The 22164-nt window shown below is 44.7% G+C and overlaps 1 protein-coding gene across 1 annotated transcript in view; it reads right to left on the bottom strand.

The window, feature by feature from the left end:
* Positions 1-272: 272 nt before the first annotated feature.
* LOC124718703 (leucine-rich repeat-containing protein 15-like) overlaps positions 273-22164 on the bottom strand; it is a 214901-nt gene continuing 193009 nt past the window's right edge. The window contains exons 8-9 of the mRNA XM_047244324.1: positions 5794-5957; positions 273-741 (exon numbers count right to left, since the gene is read on the bottom strand). Coding sequence (XP_047100280.1) covers positions 569-741; positions 5794-5957 — 337 coding nt within the window. The 3' untranslated portion in view covers positions 273-568. The remainder of the gene's footprint in view (positions 742-5793; positions 5958-22164) is intronic.

The following is a 22164-nucleotide window of genomic DNA, read 5'->3' as shown; positions in this document are numbered from 1 at the left end:
TCATTTAGCCTTGGGAGGGGGGAGGGAAGTGCATAGTGCTGCAGAAACTTAACTTCACTTTTCCAGTTAGAGGAACCTCACCTCAAAACGTTCAAAACTTCGTCCTCTCCAATCCCCCAAGTTTCTAAAACAACACAAACATCATAGTTTTACACTATATATATATATATTATATAACAATTATATATATAGTGTAAAACAATTATATATATATATATATATATATATATATATATATATATATGACAGTCATTTCCATGCAGTGAATAGTGTTTTGTGATGCAGAACTGTATGTATAGTATGGTATGTATACTTACATATGATGTAATACAATATACAATGGTACATGCTACATAGAAAAGTTGATTCTGTGCAGTTGGTAGTGTAAGGTGTACTGCTATACCTAGTATAATAATGCGTACTATATGCAACAGTCGCTTGAGTGGAGCTGGTAGTGTGGTGTTGTGTAGTGGAGTGGAGTGGCGTGGAGTGTGGTGTGTTGTGGAGATGAATTACAGGCAGTTCCCTCGCTCTGCGCCCAGCCTGCGTTGTTGGCGCCGGTACCACTTCAGCCGCACTGCAGCTCGCCCACCACCTTGAGGACCTCCTTGCCCTTAAGGTCCAGAGGGCTGGCGCAGATGGCAGGGTCGGCCCTGACCACGATGCCGTGCTTGCGGATCTTGGTGAAGAGCGGCTCCAGCGCGCAGTCGCACGTCCACGGATTGCCCTCCAGAGTCAGCCCTGGAACACAGCGTTCCTCCAGTCACCATGCGGAAAACAGCAACATAGAATGAGATTTTCACTCTGCAGAACTTTCTTTCAGGGGTGCTAATTCTGCAAGGTTCGCAGGAGAGCTTCTGTAAAGTTTGGAAGGTAGGAGACGAGGTACTGGCAGAAGTAAAGCTGTGAGGACGGGGCGTGAGTCGTGCTTGGGTAGCTCAGTTGGTAGAGCACTTGCCCGCGAAAGGCAAAAGTCCCGAGTTCGAGTCTCGGTCCGGCACACAGTTTTAATCTGCCAGGACGTTTCAACAGTTAACATATTTATAGCCAAGCATGTGGGGCCTGGCGTGAAACATCTTCCTACGTAGATCTACTCATTTGTCGGAATTCGACTACCTGCTGTTAATTGCGAAACGGGGTAGTTTGCAGACAACCGGTATTGTGCGACATATGATGAGAGGGAAATCCCTGGTAATCCATCAAGTCCGACTGCAGCCAGACACGGAGGGTACGGAATCCAGTTAATTGTGGTCCGCTGCATAGGATTCTGTTCATTGCACATGAAAACTGATGTGGATGGCAGTTTACGTTCGGAGCCTAAGATGACACTTGTGATGTCGAAACTGGTAGCATGTTTGAAAAAGAAAAAACGACATAAGATTCAAATACATCATCATTCAAGTACAGAGGAAAGTCTTGTCTACAACATTGTTGTTGTTGTTGTGGTCTTCAGTCAGAGACTGGTTTGATGCCGTTCTTCGTGCTACTCTATCCTGTGCAAGGATCTTCATCTTCCAGTACCGACTGCAACCTACATTCTTCGGAATCTGTTTAATGTATTCATCGCTTGGTCTCCCTCTGCGGTTTTTACCTTCCACGCTGCCATCCAGTACTAAATTGGTGATCCCTTGATGCCTCAGAATATGCCCTACGAACCGATCCATTCTTCTAGTCAAGTTGTGCCATAAATTCCTCTTCCCCCCAATTCTGTTCAATTCCTCCTCATTAGCTATGTGATCTACCCATCTAATCTTCAGAATTCTTCTGTAGCACCAAATTTCGAAAGCTTATATTCTCTTTTTGTCTAAGCTATTTATCGTCCATGTTTCACTTCCATACATGGCTACACTCCACAAAAATACTTTCAGAACGACTTCCTGACACTTAAATCTATACTCGATGTTAACAATTTTCTCTTCTTCTCGTCTTCAACAACATTATGAGAATAGAATTACAGCGCTAACATTCTGGTTGGCGTTATTGTGGCACTATACTCACGAAGTCAATACATATTCTTCCAAGGACTGTAATGAAGATGATTACCAATATTATTACACAATCTCTTTCGGAATATATGTCATTCTCAAGCTTGTTCTACAATTAGACATACATATACGAATATTTAAAAATAAATTTCCCGCAATTTCATTCACCCAGAATAATATTAAATTTCATGATATGCCTTGGTACGCTACAAAATCGAATTAGATTAAGATAAAATTTCCAATTGGTGTAATGAATAGTAGATAGCCCTAAATGTGGAAAATTGAAAGTTAATGCGTATGAGTAGGAAGAACAAACCTGTAATGTTCGGACACAATATTGCTAGTGTACTACTTGATACTTAAATCGATTAAACATCTGGGCATAACGTTGCAAAGCGGTGTGAGGTGGAAGGAGCATGTGAGAACTATGCTAGGGAAGGTGAATGGTCGACTTCGGCTTAATGGGAGAGTTTTACGGAAGTGCGGTTCACCTGTAAAGGAGACCGCATATAGGAAGCTGGTGCGACCTACTCTTGAGTACTGCTCGAGTGATTGGGATACGTACCAAGTCGGATTGAAGGAAGACATGGAAGCAATGCAGAGGCGGACTGTTAGATTCGTTACCGGTAGGTCTGAACAACTCTTAAGTGTTACGGAAATGCTACGGGAACTCAAATTGGAATACCTGGAGGGAAGGCTACGTTCTCTTCGAGAGACACTGTTGAGAAAATTTAGAGAACCGGCATTAGAAGCTGACTGCCGAACGATTCTAGTGCCGCCAACATACATTTCACGTAAGGACCACGAAGATAAGGTACGAGAGATACGGCTCATACGGAGGAGGCAGACAGATAGCGGTTTTTGCCTCACCCTACTTGCGGCTGGAACAAGAAAGGAAGTGAGCAGTAATGGTATAGGGTACCCTCCGCAAGGCACCGTAAGGTGGCTCGTGGAGTATCGACGTAGATGCAGAAAATCCAAAGCAAAATTTAATTATTAAATGACGCAATATCACAGAATGAGTCGCCCATCATAGTGGCGCTAATTATAATACTATTCTCTTTTGAATGCATTTCACTTTCTTAGATTCAAATTAGAATGTACAGATATATTTAATTTTGTGAAAGCTCCGTTTTCTTTTTATTATCTGCACGCTCTAACCCAATGTGTAGAACCGGCTCAGATTCAGTCCTTTTAGAACATTCCGCTGTATGCATAAAGGATGTGTATAAAAAAGAAGTGAATAACGTTAAGACGCGAGAACAACGTGTAATCATTACACTTACACGTCACCAAACCAGCGTACAAACAGGGTGGTGAAATTACCATAAACTGGTGAATCTTCGCCTGCAACGTTGTGCGTACTGCCGTTATATCGGGTGATCAAAAAGTCAGTATAAATTTGAAAACTGAATAAATCACGGAATAATGTAAATTGAGAGGTACAAATTGACACACATGCTTGGAATGCCATGGGGTTTTATTAGAACCAAAAAAATGCAAAAGCTCAAAAAACGTCCGACAGATGGCGCTGCATCTGAGCAGAATAGTAATAATTAGCATAAGAAAGTAAGGCAAAGCAAAGATGATGTTCTTTACACGAAATGCTCAATATGTCCACCATCATTCCTCAACAATAGCTGTAATCGAGGAATAATGTTGTGAACAGCACTGCAAAGCATGTCCGGAGTTATGGTGAGGCATTGGCGTCGGATGTTGTCTTTCAGCATTCCTAGAGATGTCGGTCGATCACGATACCATTGCGACTTCAGGTAACCCCAAAGCCAATAATCGCACGGACTGAGGTCTGGGGACCTGGGAGGCCAAGCATGACGAAAGTGGCGGCTGATCACACGATCATCATCAAACGACGCGCGCAAGAGATCTTTCACGCGTCTAGCAATATGGGGTGGAGCGCCATCCTAATAAAACCCCATGTTATTCCAAGCTTGTGTGTCAGTTTTTACCTCTCTATCTACATTATTCCGTGGTTTATTAAGTTTTCAAATTTATACTGACTTTTTGATCACCCCTTAAATCCAACCACCACGTACGTGATAAGTAAGTGGCAAGATGTTCGAGTTGTCATGTATTATTCAACCATCTACGAGATGATACGTGCATCCCTTCGTATGAGGTAAGGAATGGCCAAATTCTTTATTCTGTATCGAGTGCGGAGAAATATATGTAAAAAGATAAAATAACGCAAAAGTACCATGGAAACAGTTACAAAAACTGGGGCAAATACGTATCTTTCCTCGAAGAAGTAATACTACAAGTCGCACGAACCTGTGACCTTTCGTGCTCCTTTTCTTTCTGTATATTTAATATGCCTTGTTATTCCTACATAGTACAGGTCTCACACGCTGAGCAGTATTCTAGAATGGACTGCGTGCTTTATAACAAATCTTCTTTGGAGGCTGGTTATAATGCCTCAGTATTCTACCAACGAACCTGAGTCTGCCAAAAGTTTTAGCTTCGACTGAACCCTTGCGATCGTTACGTCACATACCTCTACAGACTGTTAGAACCAGGTGTTTCCATTAGTTCACTGATCGAAATTGTGAGTCGTTCGTATTTCAGCCGTTCGATATTACATTCTTCTCTCTGTGAAGTAAACAGTTTTACATTTCTGAACATCGGAACTATGTTGGCAAACTCATTAACATTAAGTCTGGCTTAAGAGTGCAGGTCCTTTCCAAGGAACAGTGACGGAGAAAAGAAGGGTTCATAAGTGGGATTAACATTCATGATGAAATTATATCAGAGGTAGTATTCCCTGATACTTTGCTGTCAACAATGAAACTGAGGAAGAATTACAGAACCAGTAGAATGGAACTAATAATATAACAATCTCAGAGTATGGACTGAGAGTGAACATATGAAAGGCGAAAGTAATGAGTAGTAGAGGACAGGAAAGCAGTGATAAACTTATTTGCAAAATTGGGGTTTACAAGTAGACAAAGTGAAAGGAATTCTAATACGTTGGAAGCAAAACAATACTTTACAAGTGACGAAGAGGGGTCATAAGAAACAGACTAAAGTTGACAAAGAGAGTACTCCTGGCCAAAGGAGGTCTATTAGAATCAAATATAGGCCTTAATGGAAGGAAGAAATTTCTAAGAATGTACATGTGGATGTGATAGTGGAAAGGAGGAAAACCATAAAAGAAAAGAATCGAGCAGTATGATACATTGTGTTAGAGAAGGATGATCAAGATTAGGTGCGTTCATACGATGAGGAAAGAGGAGGTTCTACAAAGAATAGGCGATGAAATGAATATGTGAAAAACGCTAAATGAAGGAACAGATTGATAGGATACGTATTAAGAAAGCAGGAAACGAGCTTTAGTGGACAAAAACTGTAGTGAAAGACATAGAATATACATAACAAACATTTGAGGGCATTGGGTCTAAGTGCTTTTCTGAGATGAAGACGGTGACACAAGAGAGGGAGTTATGGTATGCTGTATCAAAACACTCAGGACACAGGATAAATCGCTCTTCAGTTTGTGGAGATGGAGAGTGCATAATACCACATGTATATTGAGAGCTGAATAAACGGATGTATGGGCTGAAGAGGAATTGGAAAGTATAACATATGGATGGTGTCTGTAGGAAACGAATGTTAGAAGAAGATACAAAGTAAAGGAAGGCAAAGAAAGACTGAACGGTAGCAATTATTATTTACAAGATTAGATAGACAAATAAATGTAAGATTAAATGGTTGAAAGCATTGGGAACACAGAACAAAGTGACATTTAGCCCAGTGGCAGCTCGATGTAAGCAAAGTGCGTGAAGGAACTCACCCTTGAGCCAGACAAGCGGCTCTATGACGGAGACGTCCATGGTTTGCAGTAGGTTGTGATCCAGCTCCAGGTACTGGAGGCGGGAGTTGTTGCGGAAGGTGCCGGGCTGAACCAGGGATAGCCGGTTGATACGCAGCCGCACTTCCTGCAGGTTCGGGTTGCGGCTGGAAACACAAATAAAACATCTCGGTCAAAATCATTTGCCCTCAACCTCCGTATTTCTCTTTCTACAACACACAACATATACTCTTCACAAATGTTGTACAAAGTGTACAACTTTGCTTCCGCCGTTTGCCGATAGGTGGCGACAACGGTAAATAACGGTCGAAAGAAACAAATCGCAGACGTCAGGCAGTTAGCTTGGACCTCGGTCAACATAACTTCATTCAAACATTAGTCGATTAGTGTCTGCATCAAAAGTTGTTCTTGATTGCAAATGTCTGTTTACGAGCCTAATTCTCATCGTTTGCGAGAGGAGTTGTTACAGTTTTATTTTAGGCCGGTCGTAGTGGCCGAGCGGTACTAGGCGCTACAGTCTGGAACCGCGCGACCGTTATGGTCGCAGGTTCGAATCCTGCCTCGGACATGGATGTGTGTTGTGGTGTCCTTAGGTTAGTTAGGTTTAAGTAGTAGGGGACTGATGACCTCATAAGTTAAGTCCCATAGTGCTCAGAGCCATTTGAAGCCATTTTATTTCAGTGTGAAGAAAATAGCGGCTGAGTCTCATAGAATGCTCTCAAGTACGTATGGTAAGGACTCTATTAGTGAAAGAACGTGTCGTGAGTGGTTTCAACGCTTCAAGAACGGTGATTTTAACGTCGTAGACCGGCATGCTGGTTGAAGAGAGAATGTTTTTTAAGATGCAGAATTGGAGACATTGGTGAATGAAGACTCGCGTCAACCGCAAGAAGACTTGGCACGATTAGTGGGAGTGACACAGCAAGCCATTTCAAAACGTCTCAAGGCTATGGGCGTGATTCAGAAAGAAGGAACTTGGGTCCCGTGTGAGCTGAAACCAAGAGACGTTGGACGATGTTTATGAAGAGCTGCTTCAGAGGCTAAAACGGAAGAGATTTCTGCATCACATTGTGACCGGGGACGAAAAATTGGTTCATTACGATAAAAGTAAACACAAAAAATAATGGGGATATCCCGGCCATGCTTCCACGTCGAAGACCAAACCGAATATTTACGGTTCCAAGATCACGCTCTGCATTTGGTGGGACCAGCTCGGCGTCGTGTACTATGAGGTGTTAAAACCAAGTGAAACAATCACAGGTGCTCGTTATCGAACGCAATTATTGCGTTTGAGCAGAGCATTAAAAGACAAACGGCCGCAATACAGCGAGTGGCACGATAAAGTGATTTTTCAGCACGACAACGCTCGACCACACGTTGCAAAATAAGTCAAAAAGTACTTGGAAACGTTAAAATGGCAAGTCCTACCCCACCCGCCGTATTCTCCCTCGACATTGCTCACTCTGACTATCGCCTGTTTGGATCAATGGCGCATGGCCTGGCTGACCAACACTTTCGATCTCATGAATAAGCCTCAAATTGGTTCGATTCGAGGATCGCTTCAAAAGATGAACAATTTTTTCGACGCGGGATTAATAGACTGCCCGAAAGATGGGAGAAAGTAGTGGCCAGCGATGGAAAATACTTTGAATGATACATGTGTAAATAATTTGTTTCATTAAAGCCTCAAATGTTGGGGAAAAAAGGGTGGAAGCAAAGTGGTACACCTTATACATTACCCATCTTTCCCTGTACCTTTGTCCACATGTTAAAAATAATGACACTGCCTAAAATACAACAAGAAGAAGTATAAAAGAAAGAAGATGAAGACAGGCTTGTGGTAGCCTATACAGAAAAAAATGCTAATTGCTGTCAAGAAATACTTCAAAGTTTTTAAAGTGGTCCTTGGCGTGAATGTGTCTGTATCACGTTGATAAGTTGTGCAGTTGCTATTACTACGTTATTTCTGGAAACTAACACCTATTTTTATGAAGCTCTAGAACATCTGCCCCCCGTTTTGCATTATCGAACGTTTTTTCTAAGTCGACAATTCCAATGAAGGAAGAGTCTTTCTTGCTTGTATTATGAAGCGCAACGCACCAGAGTTGCCCGGAAAGTAATGCACCGCAACTTTTTTCTCAGCCGCAAACAGTGCTACGAATGCGAAACGTTATGTACAGTACTGGCCATTAAACAGCTACACCACGTATATGACGTGCTGCAGATGCGAAATTTTACCGACACGAAGAAGATGCTGTGATAAGCTAATGATTAGCTTTTTAGAGCATTCACACAATGTTGGCGCCGGTGACGACACCTACAACGTGCTGACATGAGGAAAGTTTCCAAGCGATTTCTCATACGCAAACAGCAGTTGACTGGCGTTGCCTGGTGAAAGGTAGTTGTAATGCCACGTGTAAGAAAATGCGAACCATCACGTTTCCGACTTTGATAATGGTCGGATTGTAGACTATCGCGATTGCGGTTTATCGTAGCGCAACATTGCTGCTCGCGTTGGTCGAGATCCAATGACTGTTAGCAGAATATGGAATCGGTGGGTTCAGAAGGGTAATACGGAACGCCGTGCTGGATCCCAACAGCCTCGTATAACTAGCAGTCGAGATGACAGGCATCTTATCCGCATGGCTGTAACGGATCGTGCAGCCACGTCACGATCCGTGAGACAACAACCATCTGCACGAACAGTTCGACGACGTTTGCAGCAGCGTGGACTATGAGCTCGGAGACCATGTCTGCGGTAACCCTTGACGCTGCATCACAGACAGGAGCGCCTGCGATGATGTACTCAACGACGAACCTATCATTCGATCCCTGCGAAAATCTACATTATAGCAGGATAATGCACGACCGCATGTTGCAGGTCCTGTACGGGCCTTTCCGAATACAGAACATGTTCGACTGCTGCCCTGGCCAGCACATTCTCCAGGTCTCTCACCAATTGAAAACGTCTGGTCAATGGTGGCCGAGCAACTGGCTCGTCACAATACGCCAGTCACTACTCTTGATGAACTGTAGTATCGTGTTGAAGCTGCATGGGGAGCTGTACCTGCACGCGCCATCCAAGCTCTGTTTGACTCAATGCCCAGGCGTATCAAGGCCGGTATTACGGCCAGAGGTGATTGTTCTGGGTACTGGTTTCTCAGAATCTATGCACCTAAATTGCGTGAAAATGTAAACACATGTGTGTTCTAGTATAATATGTTCGTCCAATGAATACCCGTTTATCATCTGCATTTCTTCTTGTTGTGGCAATTTTAATGTCCCGTAATGTATTATTTGAAGCCTCCCGAGTGAGCGCGCCAAGTTTCCGTCACTTCCGACAGATAGCGTAGCTGCAGGACAGTTTGAAAGATGGCGTCTGTAGGTGATGTACGTTACAAGCAATGTGCCGTCATTGAATTTCTCACTGCAGAGAGAGAAACTGTGGGGAATATTCACAAACGCTTGTGGAAAGTCTGTGGAGCATCTGCTGTCGACAGAAGTACAGTTACTAGCTGGGCACGGAGGGTGAGGTCATCAGAAAACGGTTAGGCGGTGCTCCACGATTTGCAGCGGTCGGGGAGACCATCCACGGCTGTCTCACCTGACATATTGCTGCAAGCTTACTCTTGTTTCGGCCATTAAAGGATACCATTCGCGGAAGATATTTTGAAGACGATGAGAAGGTGATTAACACAGTAAAGCTCTGGCTCCGCCATAAGGTCATGGATTGCTACCGACAGGACATACACGCCCTTGTTACGCGCTGGAGGTAGGCCATAGATTTGGGATAGAGATTACGTGGAAAAATAGGGTGTGTAGATAACGTTCTTTCGTGTGCCTAATTCTCATTATGTTCAATAAATAATTATTGAAGAAAAAATATGTGGTGCGTTATTTTCTGGACGGCCTTGCCGCAGTGGATACACCGGTTCCCGTGAGATCACCGATGTTAAGCGCTGTCGTGCGTGGTCGGCACTTGGATGGGTGACCATCCAGGCCGCCATGCGCTGTTGCCATTTTTCGGGGTGCACTCAGCCTCGTGATGCCTACTCAGGACCTACTCGACCGAATAGTTGCGGCTTCGGTCAAGAATACCATCATAACGACCGGGAGAGCGGTGTGCTGACCCCACGCCCCTCCTATCCGCATCCTCCAGTGAGGATGACACGACGGTCGGATGGTCCCGATAGGCCACTCGTGGCCTGAGGACGGAGTTACTTTCTGGGAAACCCTCTTAGGAACTACCTCTCTGGGGGCTTATTGTCGTCTAACAGATCCTCAATTTTGTTTTCCATTTCGCTGTATATTATTCTTATCAGCGGATTAGATGCACGAGATGTTGTGCTGAGTGTGAGATAGTTCTCGCACTTACCTGTTCCTGCTGTCTTCAGAACTGTGTGAACGATTTGCGTACTAAAACCGGATGGTATAATATTTGTACCGAATATTCAGAGTATTGTGCAGTGTGCCGCAAGATATACAGCCCGGGCAGAAGGACGCATGAAGCGGCAATTTGCTGACATGGCATGGCGTCACCCATCTGAGAACAACGTCCAGCTTGTTACTGAAGAAGCAAGGCAGCATGTTTCAGAATTACACCGACAAACTTCAAGAGGATGTAGAAGTTGTCTTGAGAAACAAAATGACGATAGGAACCCATGTCTGTAAACGTCATCCAGCACCACTGCAGAGCGTCGAAGCTACCGGCGGCGGCGCTTGTATATGTTTGGGTACATTGGGTGATTCCGAGATGATTTTACCAACTTTCGAGAATGATGGGGAAGGATAAATGTATCAATTTGAGGTAAGGGTCCCTGGTCCAGAAACAAACGTATCGAAAGCTGTAAGCGAAAACCGTTCTGATACCTCTGACAGTACGAGTATTGGTGTTGCTAAGATAGCATGAGTAGGCAACTTTAGCAGGTGGTGGTATGGAGCAAAACAGAAATAAGGTGTCTAGTAAACATGAGCTTTGAGAAGCACACCTGAAGACCTATGAGGACTCATCTTCTCTACTGTGAAACACATACACTTCATTGAACAAGTGCTCATGTTCCTTAAGGCACGCATTTTACAGTCCATTTTTACTCGACTTCTGTACTGTTTAGATCTATACTGCCACCCCTGAAAGTTGTCTCCCCTACAGTATTAGCAACAACATGTCCAGTACATACACTACTGGCCATTAAAATTGCTACACCAATAAGAAATGCAGATGAAAAACGGGTATTCATTGGACAAATATATTATACTAGAACTGACATGTGATTACATTAGCACCCAATTTGGATGCATAGATCCTGAGAAATCAGTACCCAGAACAACCACCTCTGGTCGTAATAACGGCCTTGATACGCTTGGGCACTACGTCAAACAGAGCTTGGATGGCGTGTACCGGTACAGCTGCCCATGCAGCTTCAACACGATACCACAGTTCATCACGAGTAGTGACTGGCGCATTGTGACGAGCCAGTTGCTCGGCCACCATTGACCAGACGTTTTCAGTTGGTGAGGGATCTGGAGAATGTGCTGGCCAGGGCAGCAGTCGAACATTTTCTGTATCCAGAAAGGCCCGTACAGGACCTGCAACATGCGGTCGTGCATTATCCTCCTTAAATGTAGGGTTTCGTAGGGGTCGAATGAAGGGTAGAGCCACGGGACATAACACGTCTGAAATGTAAGATCCACTGTTCAAAGTGCCGTCAATGCGAACTAGAGGTGACCGAGACGTGTAACCAGTGGCACCCCATACCATCACGCCGGGTGATACGCCAGTATGGCGGTGACGAACACACCCCTCCAAATTGCGTTCACCGCGATGTCGCCAGACACGGCTGCGACCATCATGACGCTGTAAACAGAGCCTGTATTCATCCGAAAAACTGACGTTTTCCCATTCGTGCACCCAGGTTACTTGTTGAGTGCACCATCGCAGGCGCTCCTGTCTGTGATGCAGCGTCAAGGGTAACCGCAGCCATGGTCTCCGAGCCGATAGTCCATGCTGCTGCAAACGTCGTCGAACTGTTCGTGCAGATGTTTGTTGTCCCTGTTGACTCTGGGATCTAGACGCGGCTGCACGATTCGTTACAGCCATGCGGATAAGATGTCTGTCATCTCGACTGCTGGTGATACGAGGCCGTTGGGCTCCGTTCTGAACCCACCGATTCCATATACGATGAACCGCAATCACGATAGGCTACAATTCGACCTTTATCAAAGGCGGAAACGTGATGGTACGCATTTCTCCTCCTTACACGAGACGTCACAACAACGTTTCACCAGGCAACGCAGGTCAACTGCTGTTTGTGTATGAGAAATCGGTTGGAAAGTTTCCCCATGTCAGCACGTTGTAGGTGTCGCCACCGGCGCCAACTTTGTGTGAATGCTCTGAAAAGCTAATCATTTGCATATCACAGCATCTTCTTCCCGTAGGTTAAATTTCGCGTCTGCAGCACGTCATCTTCGTGGTGTAGCAATTTTAATGGCCAGTTGTGTATATACCACTATCAGAGGTATCAGAACGGTTTTCCCTTATACCTATTTATGAACACTTGTTCGTTAGAGGAGTAGTGTTTCAAAGTAGCGAAGACCAGCAAGTGCTCATAGTTGTTTAGGTATGCGTTTCAGAGCGCATGCGTACTGGACATTTTTGTCTTGTTTAGGTCCACACTACCTCTTCACAAAATATGGAAAGCAAAGAGCTTGCAGTAAAAGTGATTTGTTTCACAGTATCGAAGATACTGCTCATAGATCTTAATGTATGAGTTTTACAGCCATGGTTACTTGACTTTTTTGGTTCGAATGATCATTCTTGTCATATCCACGAATATTGACCATCACTTCTGAAACACCCTGTATGTGCTTGCATATCCAGGCGCCGCCGCCTGTAACTTCGGACATTGGATTACGTTTCTGGAGAAAGTTCCTATCCGCATTTTTTGCTGAAGACTTCTTCTACATCCCCTCGAAGTTTCTCGGTGTAATTTTGAAAAACCCTGTATGTATAGTAGCATGGAAATTCCTTTCCTTTGACTGGCTAAAACAGTCGAGGCAGAAACTCGCTTGTATTAGCAGAGGGCAGTTAGCTGGAAGTGGCCAGAGTGTACTGTAGCGGCTACTCAGGTACAGAATAATTTGTTATGCAATACTGATGACCCGTGTGTAGCTCGTGTTCCCGCCATCATGTATTTTACAACCAGTTTTTAACGTACTTCCAACTCAGTACGTTAATTTAAATTACTACTGTCACTGAGTTGCTGCTTTGCCCGACCGTGAGCGGCGCTAGCAGCGCGTATCGATATATCCCCTCTCGTCCTGTCTTTGCACGGCTGCTGTTACTTCCTGGTCGTTGTCTGTCGTAAGCCAGTTCGGGTCGCGAGTTCGGGCTGCCAGTGAGTTGGAACGCGTCGGGAGTGCAGTCCGGACCTGCCAGTCGGGGATTTGCAATGCGGTACTAGTGCAGTCGGGTTGCAGGTGTGACGCATCCGTCGACAAGGCTCTCCCGACCATTGCCGCCACGCATCACTTGAGCCGGGCAGCGGTCTTGGTGGATCGTCGGTCGGTCGTCCTACCGGACGAAGCGGTTTGGCTCGCCGATCGTCCATGAGTCGACTGTGGTGTGTGTGTGTGTGTGTGTGTGTGTGTGTGTGTGTGTGTGTGTGTGTGCGTGCATCGACTCCCGATTTGCCTCCGTGCGTACTTAGCTACTGTTGGGTATCGTTCAGTTCTTCGTGCAAGTGTTTGTCAGGTTGTGTGTGTATTGTTGTTGTTGTTGTGGTCTTCAGTCCTGAGACTGGTTTGATGCAGCTCTCCATGCTACTCTATCCTGTGCAAGCCTCTTCATCTCCCAGTACCTACTGCAACCTACATCCTTCTGAATCTGCTTAGTGTATTCATCTCTTGGTCTCCCTCTACGATTTTTACCCTCCACGCTGCCCTCCAATACTAAATTTGTGATCCCTTGATGCCTCAGAACATGTCCTACCAACCGATCCCTTCTTCTGGTCAAGTTGTGCCACAAACTTCTCTTCCCCACAATCCTATTCAATACTTCCTCATTAGTTATGTGATCTACCCATCTGATCTTCAGCATTCTTCTGTAGCACCACATTTCGAAAGCTTCTATTCTCTTCTTGTCCAAACTATTTATCGTCCATGTTTCACTTCCATACATGGCTACACTCCATACAAATACTTTCAGAAATGACTTCCTGACACTTAAATCTATACTCGATGTTAACAAATTTCTCTTCTTCAGAAACGCTTTCCTTGCCATTGCCAGTCTACATTTTATATCCTATCTACTTCGACCATCATCAGTTATTTTGCTCCCCAAATACTAAAACTCCTTTACTACTTTAAGTGTCTCATTTCCTAATCTAATTCCCTCAGCATCACCCAACTTAATTCGACTACATTCCATTATCCTCGTTTTGCTTTTGTTGATGTTCATCTTATATCCTCCTTTCAAGACACTGTCCATTGCATTCAACTTCTCTTCCAAGTCCTGCGCTGTCTCTGACAGAATTACAATGTCATCGGCGAACCTCAAAGTTTTTATTTCTTCTCCATGGATTTTAGTACCTACTCCGAATTTTTCTTTTGTTTCCTTTACTGCTTGCTCAATATACAGATTGAATAACATCGGGGAGAGGCTACAACCCTGTCTTACTCCCTTCCCAACCACTGCTTCCCTTTCATGTCCCTCGACTCTTATAACTGCCATTTGGTTTCTGTACAAATTGTAAATAGCCTTTCGCTCCCTGTATTTTACCCTTGCCACCTTTAGAATTTGAAAGAGTATTCCAGTCAACATTGTCAAAAGCTTTCTCTAAGTCTACAAAAGCTAGAAACGTAGGTTTTCCTTTCCTTAATCTTTGTTCTAAGATAAGTCGTAAGGTCAGTATTGCCTCACGTGTTTCAGTGTTTCTACGGAATCCAAACTGATCTTCCCCGAGGTCAGCTTCTACTAGTTTTTCCATTCGTCTGTAAAGAATTCGTGTTAGTATTTTACAGCTGTGGCTTATTAAACTGTGTGTGTAGTTGGCGTTATTTCCTCTGACGACCATTTTAGATGTTGTCCGCTTTCTGAGGGTAGTCGGTCGGTTGGTGCGGACCAGGGAGGATATCTCCGCGCGGTGCAGTCGGCTGGGTCCGCTGGCGGTCCCTGCGCAGTGTCTGAGCGTGTGTGGGGCTGACCGATCGTGGCTCACCGACCCAGGACGTCAAAGTTGTGTGGTGTTTTAAGTACCCAAGCCACGTCCGTTCATGTTGTGTCGTTCGTTTCGGTGGTTCGCTGTTGGGGAGCTTTTCTTGTGAGCAACACCGAGTGGTTGTAGTGGTGAAATCGAGCCGCCGTGCGGTGGAGTTAACTATATTGGTTGACTACAACTCAAGTGCACCAGCGGAATTATCTGCGTTGTGGCCGCTTGTGTTCTGGTTACCTGCCTAGGCCACTGATGTAATTTCAGGCAGTGTCCTTTCCTCACCTCTTGTCGCTGTCCAACACGGTGTATAGTTTTGACAGCTTAAGACATTCTTCATTGTGGATAATCACGTCTGTAGCAGTTTGGTCTTTCAGTTTTCACGTTCCGATTGGCGGCTAGCAAGTAGTTTGGTCGGTCGGTCCGAGACTGTCTCTTGGTTGGGTTATCGACGGATCAAGTGTAGTTGGGCCCACCACCTGTCTCACTTAAGTGAACGTTAACGTTTCGAGGGCGCTGGCACGGTAGCTCAGCGTGTTCGGCCAGAGGGCTAGCTGCCCTCTGTAATAAAAAAAAAAAAAAACTGAGTAATGGATCAACAACGAACTGAATCGGGTGTCTTTCGACGTCCGCCCAGAGCAGATACTACAAACGAAAACGAACAAAATTAGATTAAAAAAAAAAAAAGAAAGAGGGCAGCTCCCCCCCTCCCCTGGAGGTGTCTGAGTGCTGTTGTCTATACTGTCCTTTTCATGGGTGTTTAATGGTCTGTTGCTAATCTATTGTAGCCAATGCTTTAAAAAATTTTTTTTGTGTTTTATGTAAATCAAGGGCCTTAAGCCCATATAAGTAAGTTTGAATTCTGGCAAGTGGATATTTTGTCGAAAGTTACTGTTGTAGTACCGTCTTTTCATTTAGTGCGCTTACAGCCACTTAAAACTCAGAGGTTCAAGGTATTTTGAATTTTTGGTAAAATCAATTGTTGGCCTTCATCTGCTTAAAACCATATTCTTAAATTTAGTTACTTTCGTTGCGTTGCTTTTTTATTTAGTATGATTTCGGCCAATTAAAGGTTTAAGGTATTTTTGAATTTCTGGGAAATCAACCGTGGGCCTTCAGCTGCTTAAAGTCTTAAAATTTCCCCTTAAGCAAAAATATTGTTGCCTTCTGCCTTAAAAGATTATGCTAATATATTGTAAAATTTTGAAATTTAATTGTGGCCTTTAGCCGTTTGTATTGCACCTTGTTCATGTTTGTTCTATCCACTTTTGCCTTGATGCTTTCAGCCTAGCTGTGCTGTGATATATATATATATATATATATATATATATATATATATATATATATATATATATATATATACACACACTCCTGGAAATGGAAAAAAGAACACATTGACACCGGTGTGTCAGACCCACCATACTTGCTCCGGACACTCCGAGAGGGCTGTACAAGCAATGATCACACGCACGGCACAGCGGACACACCAGGAACCGCGGTGTTGGCCGTCGAATGGCGCTAGCTGCGCAGCATTTGTGCACCGCCGCCGTCAGTGTCAGCCAGTTTGCCGTGGCATACGGAGCTCCATCGCAGTCTTTAACACTGGTAGCATGCCGCGACAGCGTGGACGTGAACCGTATGTGCAGTTGACGGACTTTGAGCGAGGGCGTATAGTGGGCATGCGGGAGGCCGGGTGGACGTACTGCCGAATTGCTCAACACGTGGGGCGTGAGGTCTCCACAGTACATCGATGTTGTCGCTAGTGGTCGGCGGAAGGTGCACGTGCCCGTCGACCTGGGACCGGACCGCAGCAACGCACGGATGCACGCCAAGACCGTAGGATCCTACGCAGTGCCGTAGGGGACAGCACCGCCACTTCCCAGCAAATTAGGGACACTGTTGCTCCTGGGGTATCGGCGAGGACCATTCGCAACCGTCTCCATGAAGCTGGGCTACGGTCCCGCACACCGTTAGGCCGTCTTCCGCTCACGCCCCAACATCGTGCAGCCCGCCTCCAGTGGTGTCGCGATAGGCGTGAATGGAGGGACGAATGGAGTGTCGTCTTCAGCGATGAGAGTCGCTTCTGCCTTGGTGCCAATGATGGTCGTATGCGTGTTTGGCGCCGTGCAGGTGAGCGCCACAATCAGGACTGCATACGACCGAGGCACACAGGGCCAACACCCGGCATCATGGTGTGGGGAGCGATCTCCTACACTGGCCGTACACCACTGGTGATCGTCGAGGGGACACTGAATAGTGCACGGTACATCCAAACCGTCATCGAACCCATCGTTCTACCATTCCTAGACCGGAAAGGGAACTTGCTGTTCCAACAGGACAATGCACGTCCGCATGTATCCCGTGCCACCCAACGTGCTCTAGAAGGTGTAAGTCAACTACCCTGGCCAGCAAGATCTCCGGATATGTCCTCCATTGAGCAGGTTTGGGACTGGATGAAGCGCCGTCTCACGCGGTCTGCACGTCCAGCACGAACGCTGGTCCAACTGAGGCGCCAGGTGGAAATGGCATGGCAAGCCGTTCCACAGGACTACATCCAGCATCTCTACGATCGTCTCCATGGGAGAATAGCAGCCTGCATTGCTGCGAAAGGTGGATATACACTGTACTAGTGCCGACATTGTGCATGCTATGTTGCCTGTGTCTATGTGCCTGTGGTTCTGTCAGTGTGATCATGTGATGTATCTGACCCCAGGAATGTGTCAATAAAGTTTCCCCTTCCTGGGACAATGAATTCACGGTGTTCTTATTTCTATTTCCAGGAGTATATATATATATATATATATATATATATATATATATATATATATATCACAGCTAGGCTGAAAGCATCAAGGCAAAAGTGGATATATATATATATATATACTCCTGGAAATAGAAATAAGAACACCGTGAATTCATTGTCCCAGGAAGGGGAAAGCATCAAGGCAAAAGTGGATATATATATATATATATATATATATATATATATATATATATATATGGATTTTGATAGCTAGCTGTGCTATATATGGATTTTGAAACTCGTAGTCGTAAAGGGTCAGCTATGTGCCGTTTTGGTTTAAATGTGTTATTAAATTACAATAAATTACAATTTTGAAGTGAAACTGACCGCCACCTTATTTCTCCCTTTCCACAGTCCTAATCAGCTGTTCCGCCCTGCGGGTTTAGCGGGAGTTTCAACTGATAAGAACTTATTGCAAGGACTTAGTTGCGGAATGGTGATTACTACGTTCGTGGAGATGAGGTAGAAGTAATTAAAGATTTTATCTGAGAGTGATTTCAGAATCTCAGGAGCTAACGATGTGCTGTGCAATGCACACAGGAATTAAGAAAAGGTATCTCTTGGAAAAGAAGAACTATGTGCTTCTTATTGCAAAGCTGTTAAGTGTTTACTCCGATTATGACAATTGCAGTGCTACTTATATACGAGGCCATGACTGAGAGTTTCCAGTGAAGGGAAGGGATAGCTTTAAAAGAAACAAGGTTTACAGAGAACAGTCAATAGACGTGACGGACTTTTCCAAATGACAACCCTCATGTGTACTTACCCCCAGTTACCACCCACGTCATGTTAACATAACGGGAGTGTTATGATGCTACACATTCTGCATCGTTTGTCCTTTGGTTATCACTTACTGCAGTGATTTGAGAATTTCCTCTATTTCTTATGAAATACTCTCCGAGTACCTGGTTATGTCGATTTCCTGCTATTGTCGTTTCCATCTGCTCCTCCCCACCCTCTGTCTGTTCATCTATTCCTCCCCCTCCCCCTCACTCCGCTGATATTCTGCTTCTACTCCTATTTCTGTCCATCGCATCCTTCCTGTCTCAAAGTCCTTCTACTTGGAACCTCTTTAAGCTCATCCTCCCATCTCTATTTCCTCCTCGCCCTCAACTTTCACCTCCTCCTCCCACTCCCCTTTCATCTCCTCCTTCCACTGTCTTATCATCTCCCCCTCTCCTTTCATCGCCCCTCCCTCTTTCTTTTCATCTCTCCTTCCCCTCTCTTCTCATCGCCTCCCCCAATCTTTTCATCATTCCTCCCCTTTTCATCTCTTCCTCACTATCACCAAGTTATCACCCCTATTACAATAGCAGGCGGGACAGTCTTACCTCCACAATAATTATTTCCAGATAGTAAGTACTATGTGTACGAAGTTTGGTTGAAATTGTTCCAGGGATTTAAGAGGAGGTTTTTTCCAGCAACTTTGCCGTAGTACGCAGATGTGACGTATATTTCCGCTACATTTAACATGTATCACACATATCTATACATATATTTCATCTGTATCTATTGCGAATACCACCATCCACTTCTCCTTTTCACGAATGTCAATGTTTATGATGTCATATCTTCTGAAGAATATGTTGTAGAATATTACAATTTCGCAGGAGAATTCAATGTCTCATTTTGATACTGTCTGAAGAACTTTTTGCGACTAGAACTGGTACTGAAGACGTAATAAATCAAAACGTCGTGCATGATGCGGCTGTTTTCTACGACCTGAGTGTCTATGACGCTATACCTGATGGAGTATGTATCGTACAACAAAATGATTTTGCCTGGGCATTCAGTGGCATTCTTGAATACTGTATGCAAAATGTACCGTGAATAAATTTAGTAGTAGCACAAAAGCAGAGAATTGGCATTTCATCCCTGATGCGGCAGTTTTACCGCATGACCAGCGAAAATGCAGTTGGCGACAAAGTTTTTTCCTTTCATCATCAATGGGGGCAGTGAGCGCTAAACAGTGTCGGAAAGATGTGAAATTGTCTGTAAAGTTTGTTGCAAGTCACTACGTACTCTTTTTACGTAAAAAGAAGAAAGGTTGACTAAAGTGTGAATATTCGCGCATGGTAACCTACGCTTGTTTTTCGCCTCATCCGAGCCCCTTTGATAGGTTCGTGGTCCTTTCCCCTACGTAAGCTAATTGCTCTATGCGTATAACCTTCGCGCAAGTGGAAGTAGTAAGTAAGCGAAGTCTCATCGCAATGGAATGAACGCTATAGCAGCGCATAAAATACGAACAAACGATGAAAAAACAAACGTTGATTTTTATAAACTGAAGAGCCAAAGAAACTGGTACACCTGCCTAATATCATTTAGCGCCCCCGCGAGCACCCAGTAGTGCCACAACAGGATGTGGCATGGACTCGACTAATGTCTGAAGTAGTTCTGGAGGGAACTTACAGCATGAATCCTGGAGGGCTGTACACAAATCCGTAAGAGTACGAGGGAGTGAAGATCTCTTCTGAACAGCACTTTGCAAGGTATCCCAGAATGCTCAATAATGTTCATGTAGGGGGCTTTTACGGCCAGCGGAAGTGTTCAAACTCAGAAGAGAGTTCCTAGAGCCACTCTTTAGCACTTCAGGTCGTGTGGGGTGTCGCATTGTCCTCCTGGAATTGCCCAAGTCCGTCAGAGTGCACAATGGACATGAACGGATGCAAGTGATCAAACAGGATGCTTACGTAAGTGTCATCTGTTACAGTCGTATCTAGATGTATCAGGCGTCCCATATCACTCCAACTGCACACGCCCGACACCATCACAGAGCCTCCACCAGCTTGAACAGTCCCCAGCTGACAGGTAGGGTTCCATGGATCGGTTGTCTCCATACCTGTGCACGTCAGCCCGCTCGATACCATTTGAAATGAGACTCGTCCGACCAAGCAATATGCTTCCAGTCATCAACAGCGAAATGTCGGTGTTTGACGGGCCCAGGCGAGGCGTAAAACTTTGTGTCGTGCAGCCGTGAAGGCCCATATTGATGTTTCATTCAACGGTTCGCACGCTGACACTTGTTGATGGCCCGGCCCAGTACTGAAATCTGCAGCCATTTTCGGAAGGGTGGCACTTCTGTCACGTTGAACGATTCTCTTCAGTCGTCGCTGGTCCCGTTCCTGTAGGCTCTTTTTCCGGTCGCAGCGAAGTTGGAGATTTGATGTCTAAGCGGATCCCTGATATTCACGAAACACTCGTCAAATGGTCTTACGGGAAAATCCTCACTTCGTCACTATCTCGGAGATGCTGTGGCCCATCGCTCGTGCGCCGACTGTAACACCACGTTCAAACTCACTTATATCTTGATGACCTGCTATTGTAGCAGCACTAACCGATCTGGCAACTGCGCCAGACACTTTGTGTGTTAAGTCCCTTTTACATCATAGATTTTATTGTCTCAATTGATTACTCGAAACAAGTGAGTGTACTGCAGCGCCCCTGGCGCTTTATTCCTGTGCTGAAACTCGATCTGTTTCGAGTGGTCATTTTCGTTTACACACCAGAGCAAAATTTGCGTGTGTTCTGAGAGCTGTCTGCTGTGTAGTTTGGTGGTGAACGTGAGGTTATGAGAGACTAACCTTTCTAGGAAAAAGTAAAAATATAAAACCTAAATATTGAAACAAGAGTAATAATAAAGTTTATCAATGTCCACAGCAGAATTCATAGGGGAAGTTCTCGTCAAGGAATCTACCTGTATACATTTATATCCTCGAGAAAATATATACTTGCAAAGTACAATAGCCGGCTACGGTCTCAGGTTCGAATCCTGCCTCGGGCATGGATGTTTGTGACGTACTTAGGTTAGCTAGGTTTACGTAGTTCTAAGTTCTAGGGGACTGATGACCTCAGAAGCTAAGTCCCATAGTGCTCAGAGCCATTCCAACCAACGTACAATGACTTGAATGCAGTAAATGGCGTCTTTTGGCTTTATCCTTTATATCTCGTTTTCTTGCAAAGTGCCAAATAACATCGAAAATTATGTATCTCGTAGCCGGCCGAAGTGGTCGTGCGGTTAAAGGCGTGCAGTCTTGAACCACAAGACCGCTACGGTCGCAGGTTCGAATCCTGCCTCGGGCATGGATGTTTGTGATGTCCTTAGGTTAGTTAGGTTTAACTAGTTCTAAAGTTCTAGGGGACTAATGACCTCAGCAGTTGAGTCCCATAGTGCTCAGAGCCATTTATGTATCTCGTCAGATAAGTCTGACCTTTCCACGGTTGAAATAATTTTCATTAAAGCACATTATCTACTTACGTCCTTATTTGTGCATAGTGTATGCTTTTTCTCTCTAATATACTTCGTCTATCTTGTACGAGAAGACTAGGAGGAAAAAATCTCAGGAC

The sequence above is a fragment of the Schistocerca piceifrons genome, chromosome 10 (genome assembly GCF_021461385.2).
Source record: "Schistocerca piceifrons isolate TAMUIC-IGC-003096 chromosome 10, iqSchPice1.1, whole genome shotgun sequence".
In the NCBI taxonomy this organism is placed as follows: Eukaryota; Metazoa; Arthropoda; class Insecta; order Orthoptera; family Acrididae; genus Schistocerca; species Schistocerca piceifrons.
The sequence above is the reverse complement of the archived record's forward strand: the minus strand, read 5'-3'. Positions and strand labels throughout refer to the sequence as shown.